Source organism: Etheostoma cragini, chromosome 24 (genome assembly GCF_013103735.1).
Source record: "Etheostoma cragini isolate CJK2018 chromosome 24, CSU_Ecrag_1.0, whole genome shotgun sequence".
Taxonomy (NCBI): domain Eukaryota; kingdom Metazoa; phylum Chordata; class Actinopteri; order Perciformes; family Percidae; genus Etheostoma; species Etheostoma cragini.
The window spans coordinates 402,699-410,083 of NC_048430.1; the positions used below are offsets into that span (position 1 = coordinate 402,699).

The following is a 7,385-nucleotide window of genomic DNA, read 5'->3' on the forward strand; positions in this document are numbered from 1 at the left end:
CCCCCTCTTCTTCTTCCTCACCTTCTGACTCTCCTCCTCTGCTTTCTGTCTTGTGCCTCCTCCCTTCCTCTAACTCGCTTTCTTCCTCTTCCTCCTTCTCCTCCTCTTCTGCATCGCCATCTTTGCTTGCTTTTGATTCAGTCTCAACTTCACTTTCACTTCCTGCCATCCTGCTCCCTTCCTCTTCCTCTTCTTCTTCCTCCTCTTCTTCTACATCTGTTTCCACCTCATCCTCTGGTTGCAGAGTGTTGCTGTCTTCTTCATCTTCTTCATCTTCATCTTCTTCTTCTTCTTCTTTTACTGTTACTTTCTCGATACTGTGACTGACATCCTCCTCTTCCTCCGCTTCACTGACTCCTGCACTCGTTGTCTGTCCTTCCTCATCTTCATCCTCCTCTTCTTCCTGTCTGACTGTCGCATAGTCACTTATACCCTGACTCGTTCCCCCCTCTCCCTGACTCGTTCCCCCTTCTCCCTGACTCGTTCCCTCTTCTCCCTGACTCGTTCCCTCCTCTCCCTGACTCGTTCCCTCCTCTCCCTGACTTGTTCCCTCCTCTCCCTGACTCGTTCCCCCCTCTCCCTGACTCGTTCCCCCCTCTCCCTGACTCGTTCCCTCCTCTCCCTGACTCGTTCCCTCCTCTCCCAGACTCGTTTCCTTCTCTCCCAGACTCGTTTCCTTCTCTCCTTCCCTCGTCCCGCCCTCAGGACTCTCCGGTATGACGTTGATGCTGACAGCTGATTGGCTGGACGCCACCTGACGCATTAACTCCGCCCCCGCTGACAGAGAGGCTGCTCCGGCCAGCAGGTCGAGCTTCGACGCCATTTTTGGTGTTTCCATTTTAGACTGAGCCTCGTTTTTTTCTTTCTTAGACCTTTTAGACCAATCAGCGCTCTCTTTAGATGGAGATCTATATCTAACGAGTGCGGGCGGTCGCGCGCTATTGGCTCTCTCTTCCTCCAGAGCGCCGGCCAGCTGACCAGGTGAGTGTGTGTGGTTACCTGGCGGGCTGACTCCTCCTGCGTGCCGACTCTGCACGGCGATGGGTTTGCTCTGAACACGGACCAGTTTAGATGGCTTAAGTTTCCCTGCAGGTTTAGACCCCGTCTGTCTGGTATCAGGACTTGGTCTCCAGTCCGGTTCCAGTTTCCTGCCGACCTCCATCAGCCGGCTTTTCCCCTGAGCTGTCCCGAGCCGCGGCTTGGACGCCGCCTTCCTAATGTCTCCGACGCTCGGTTTGTCTCTAGTGGGTTTCCTCTGCAGCTCCTCCATGGCCAGGATCAGGTTCTCCTTGTTCTGGTTGGTTGTTTTGAGTCTCTGTGGACTCCGAGAGACCCGGGAGCGAGCGCTGTGGCCCCTCGGACCCTCGGGAGGAAGCTCCCCGCGGGGAGAGGCAACCTTGCTCTCGCGAGACTTCCTCCCACGAGACTTCCTCTCCTTTATCGGGCTCTCTTTCTGCACTTTAGTGGCCTTACCGTTCTCACCCTTCCTCTATCGCCAGCACCAGAGAGCACAAAGAAGGTGAAAAAGAGGCATGCATTAGAGAGGAAATGAGAGAAAACAAGGGAGACAGAAGCAGAAATGTATGAAGGAATAATGGAAAAAACAAGGTTTCACAACTCTTCCCCAAATCATTTAGTTTTTCTTTCTTTCATCGAGGTGGTTTTTAAGGTTGGAGCTACAGTATGTTCACTCTCTTCCTTTAAATAAATAAGACCTGAGAAGGTTTCTTTATCAACAAACGGGAGATTTACAGAAGCTGCTGAGAGGGTTACATGAAAAACGTTAGCTGCTCTTGTGGAGCTCAGTGTATTACATTTGTTGTTGTTTTTGAGGATTCATCATTTCAAAATGTTGGTATAATTTCCTTTAAATTAAATGTATTCCAGAAATAAGTGTAAATCTAGTGGGAATAAGTTGGTGGTATGGGAAAATGGCATTGAAAGCATTGAAGAAGTGACAAAACATTGAAAAAGTGCATCAAAAAAGGGGACAAAAACTTCAGAAAATGAGTCAAAAATCTAAAAAAAAATCAACAAAAAACAAACCCAGAAGAACTGAAGACAACAAAGTGAAAGCTGTAGCTTTAATAAAGGAGTGCGAGTCCTTTAAATTAAAATCCATTGACCAAGTAGTCCAGAAATAAGTGTAATAGCGTTAATAAATGAGTGTGAGTTACCTTGTGAACCGGAGCCAGAGTGAGTGTTTTGTCCCCGGGGTCCATCTTTATCACATGTGTCTGTCGGGAGGGGGTGAGAAAATAAGAAAAGGAGAGTGAGCGCCACATGCAGCAGGATCTGGTTCAGGATTCAGGATTCAGGATTCTCTGATCCCTCACCATGTTGAGGAAGTCGGAGGTTTCTCCCAGACCTTTAACGCTGTCGCTGTCCGTCAGACCCTCAGCCTCGTGTCCTGTCCCCAAAAACAGGACGCTGCGTTAGATTAGACACTTTAATTATCCCATAATGGGGAAATCCCCTTGTTACAGCTGCAGTTTCCACAATAAAAGCAAAATAAACACATAAAAAAACAGGCAGACGACAGCCAATGAGCAGCGGGCTGAATGTAAAGTGGCGCCAGATAACCGTGTTTTAAAGTGCGGTAGCCATGGTTCAAGAAACAATATTGAGTATGTGAGTGATGTTAAAATTAAATTGAATTGTGTGTGTGGATGTGTCCCTGTGTGTGTGTGTGTGTGTCTCTGTGTGTGTGTGTGTGTGTCTCTGTGTGTGTGTGTGTGTGTCTCTGTGTGTGTGTGTCTGTGTGTGTGTGTGTGTGTGTGTGTGTGTGTGTGTCTCTGTGTGTGTGTGTGTGTCTCTCTGTGTGTGTGTGTCCCTGTGTGTGTGTGTGTGTGTCTCTCTGTGTGTGTCTCTGTGTGTGTGTGTGTGTGTGTCTCTCTCTGTGTGTGTGTGTGTGTCTCTGTGTGTGTGTGTTTAAATTCTGGTCCTGGTGCAACCAGGAGAAAGAGCAGGAGAGGTCGGTACCCTGGTGCTCGGCCCCGGGGGTCCTGGGTTGCCGAGAGCCGTTGAGCAGCTTCCTGTGGCTCAGCTGGGGTGGAGGCGGTCTGGGCGAGGTGGTCTGGGTGGAGACAGGCAGCGGAGGGTGGAGGTAGCCGGGCAGCACGGGGGGCAGAGTGTGGAACATGGTGCCGAACTGGTCCGGAGATCTCTCCTGTGGGGGGGCAGCCGGGGCGGTTAACAGCCGTTATAGAGTTCGTTATGATTACTGTTGCTAGGTTGTGTGGTGTGAGGTTCATATATGGTTTGAATATGTTAATAATAATTATAATAATAATAATAATAATACATTTTATTTGTAATGCACTTCACATTTAAGACAAACCTCAACGTGTCACAGGTAAGATCATTAAAGCAAGATAAAAACAACAGTTTAAAACACACATAAGCAGTCCAAAAGCATTGTTGTGCAAGGTTAAATCTCATAGGTTCTGCTAAAAAGAAATGTTTTTAGTCCTTTTTTAAAGGTCTCAATAGTCTGTGGTGCCCTCAGATGGTCAGGGGTGGGGGGGCAATCCAAGTCCAAGGAGAGCCTGTTATGATTAAAACTGCTAGCTAGTGTGGTGTGAGGTTCAAATATGGTTTGAATATGTTTAAATTTAAGTGATAACTGTCTGTTTCTCTATCTTAACCGCTTCTTTTCTATATATGGTCATAACCTTCGTAACACAGGAACACCAGGTCTGAGTTTCTGTGTGTGTGTGTGTGTGTGTGTGTGTGTGTGTGTGTGTGTGTGTGTGACATTAGGAGGGTTCCCTTGCAGCAAGACCACTTTAACTTGTGTCCTGTCTTCTGTTGAGTATTGGAAAAGAGTGATTTGGTTAACGAACCTGTGGGTAATCATCAGAATACCCAACAACATCCAAGCCCGTAATCGACTAATTAGACGTCGCTCCTTCGACTTCAGACGTCACTATGTCTTCTTAGTTAATTTATTTTTTGTCATTTAAGTGAAAATAAAATGTCAGTGTCACTTGTGATGAAGGACACATCTGTTGTTTTGCAGTTTATATGAATAAAGATCCTGAGAAAATGGTATAGTCCACTTAAAACCGTATCTAATTGTGAGTTAGGTGTGTCGTTACCCCACCAGTACCTACCCTCTCCCTCCTGCGGACCCGGGCGGAGATGCTCCTCTGCAGGGTGGAGGAGTTGGCCGTGTCCCCCAGCAGCTCCACGTACGGCTTCTCCAGGTAATCCTCCGTCACGTCGCCCTCCTCCAGGGACACATCGGGGCAGCTGGGGTCCCTGGGCCGGGCCAGGACCACCATGTGGCAGCCGCCGCACGTCGCCTGGACAAAGACAGGGTTTGTCTCTCAAATGGAATAGACATTTAAAGCACTTTACATATAAGATTAATATTAATAAAATCCCTTATTAGTCCCACAAAACAGAAATTACAATGTACACAGTTGTTATTACACACATTACACACAGGCCTGAACTACACACACACACACACACACACACACACAGGTCCTATACATGCACTAATGGAGAGATGTCAGAGTGTGTGAGCACATGGGCACTGCTAAGGAGGTGGACTGGTATCTGGACAGGGGGCACATGGCCACTTCCGTATGTGGACTTGAACCAGCGACCCTCTGGTTCCCACCCCAACTCCCTACCGACTGAGCTAGCGCCACCCCATATATATATATATATACATATATATATAAATATATGAGTGTGTGTGCATATGAACCTTAATTTTAACATTCAACATGACTTCAAACACGCACTGCCTGAACGTGGTACTTGAGGAAGCGGGGACACAGTGTTGGTTTGAACTGGTTGGTGAAGTTCTCTTCTCCCAGGCCCAGTTTCCCGTGCCGGCCGTCTCCGAACGTGTACAGCAACCCGGTCTCTGGGGACAGGGGACAGAAGACAAAACAACAACAACAACAACAACACGTACGTTAAACCAAACCCGAGGGACGTCTGAGGTTCCCCCCCCCCCACTACTATTACTGGGCAATATCTATTTTTTTATTTAGTACTTAACCACTTCATTACTGTGCAATATTTAATTATTTGTTAATACTTCTCTCCTTTCACACCATGTGTATTCAAGCCATTTTATATATGCATACAGTTGCTCTCCGGACTGCACCAGCCGCCCCCACCTCTTTTTTCTCTGCACTACCTAAATTTTTTTTACTTCTGATATTTTTGATATTTTATATTCTTATATTTTGTGTAACACTGTAAAGGTGTTGCTTCAATCCCATTGCCCAGGTACTGTGTACTTGTGTATAATGACAATGAGGGCTTTCTATTCTTTTCTATTCTATTCTTTTCTATTCTATTTGATTCTATTATATTTTATTCTATTCTCTTTTATTCTATCATATTCTATTCTATTCTCTTTTATTCTATTCTATTTTATTCTATTCTTTTCTATTCTATTCTATTCTATTTTATTCTATTCTCTTTTATTCTATTTTATTCTATTCTATTCTCTTTTATTCTATTCTATTCTATTCTATTCTATTTTATTCTATTCTATTTTATTCTATTCTATTCTCTTTTATTCTATTCTATTATATTCTATTCTATTTTATTCTATTCTATTCTCTTTTATTCTATTCTATTATATTATATTATAATTTATTATATTATATTCTATTTGATTCTATTCTATTTTATTCTATTCTATTCTCTTTTATTCTATTTTATTCTATTATATTCTATTTTATTATATTATATTATATTTTATTCTATTATATTATATTTTATTCTATTATATTCTATTTTATTATATTATATTATATTTTATTATATTCTATTCTATTCTATTCTATTCTATTTTATTCTATTTTATTCTATTTTATTTTATTCTATTTTATTCTATTTGATTGTGTTATATTTTGTTCTATTCTATTTTATTCTATTCTATTTGATTGTATTATATTTTGTTCTATTCTATTTTATTCTATTCTATTTTATTCTAGTCTACTCTATTATATTATATTATATTATATTATATTATATTATATTATATTATATTAAAGTCTATTATATTAAAGTCTATTTTATTATATTATATTATATTATATTATATTTTATTCTGTTCTAGTCTATTCTATTTTATTTTATTATATTCTATTTTATTCTATTCTTTTCTATTCTCTTCTATTCTATTTCATTCTATTATATTCTCTTTTATCCTATTATATTCTATTCTATTTTATTCTATTCTTTTCTATTCTCTTCTATTCTAGTTTTATTTTATTCTATTGCAGACGCAGCGGCGTGTACCTGTGATGACGGCGGTGGTGTTTTCCCCGCAGACCACCTGACGCACTCGGCCCGTCTTGAAGTGCTGGACCGGCTGCGGCAGCGGTGACTGGAAGACGAATGTCCCGTGGCCGAGCTGTCCGAACTGGCCGAGGCCGAACGTGAAGACGCCGTCCTCTGAGAGACGAGAAACGCGTTTAATTTAACCTTTGATCTGGAAACGGTTCATCTCCGAGCTTACGATGCTTTCTTTAAAATAAAAAGGATGAATGTGAAATTGTTAATATGTTGAATTCATTTTGTTTTCTTCTTTTTAACCCTGTTTATTTTTATTATTAAAATATGTCAGGTCCATATGTGTGTGTGTCCGTGTGTGTGTGTGTGTGTGTGTGTGTGTGTGTGTGTGTGTGTGTGTGTTGGTGTGTGTGTGTGTGTGTGTGTGTGTGTGAAGATGAACTGCTACCTCCTCTGTCAGCTCTAGCCACTGGAAAGAAACAAGCAGAGAAATCAGGCCAATCACAACAGCTGGTCAGTCTGACATCACGCTGCCTGAGCTCATTAATATTCATGAGCTGGGTAAAGGATACTGATAGCCAGGCTCTCATTGGCTAATTGTTAGCCAATCAGTCAAGCAGCTTAGCTGGTTGAACATCAATGAGACTTTTAATAAACTTGAACTGTTATAATATAATTTGGCGTCTTTAAACTTCGCAGAAACCGACCCCGAGTGGAGTTGATTTGCCAATAAGTACAGAGCGTGTGTTACTTCAGCCATGTTTGTAGTTCTTTAAGACACATTTAGCTCCCCAGGTTCCCTACCTGTGAGGGCCACCGTGTGTCCCCCTCCGCACGCCACCTGCGTCACCGGGTCCTTGACGCCCTTCACGCGCTGCGGGACTCGGTGCCGCGGCAACTGGTCGGTGCCGAGACCCAGCTTCCCGCTGTCGCTCTCCCCAAACGTGTAGAGAGCGCCGTCAACTGGGACAGACAGAGGACACAAAGAGAAGGACACACAACAGAGCTCTGTCAACTGGGACAGACAGAGGACACAAAGAGAAGGACACACAACAGAGCGCCGTCAACTGGGACAGACAGAGGACACACAGAGAAGGACACACAACAGAGCGCCG

General features: G+C 43.3%; 1 protein-coding gene across 1 annotated transcript in view; it reads right to left on the minus strand.

Annotated features, from left to right (window-relative positions):
* Positions 1-4: 4 nt before the first annotated feature.
* LOC117939681 (X-linked retinitis pigmentosa GTPase regulator-like) overlaps positions 5-7,385 on the minus strand; it is a gene marked incomplete at its 3' end in the record, with an annotated part of 10,412 nt that continues 3,031 nt past the window's right edge. The window contains exons 4-11 of the mRNA XM_034865170.1: positions 7,075-7,233; positions 6,277-6,432; positions 4,758-4,882; positions 4,116-4,307; positions 2,983-3,169; positions 2,337-2,410; positions 2,178-2,237; positions 5-1,489 (exon numbers count right to left, since the gene is read on the minus strand). Coding sequence (XP_034721061.1) covers positions 5-1,489; positions 2,178-2,237; positions 2,337-2,410; positions 2,983-3,169; positions 4,116-4,307; positions 4,758-4,882; positions 6,277-6,432; positions 7,075-7,233 — 2,438 coding nt within the window. The remainder of the gene's footprint in view (positions 1,490-2,177; positions 2,238-2,336; positions 2,411-2,982; positions 3,170-4,115; positions 4,308-4,757; positions 4,883-6,276; positions 6,433-7,074; positions 7,234-7,385) is intronic.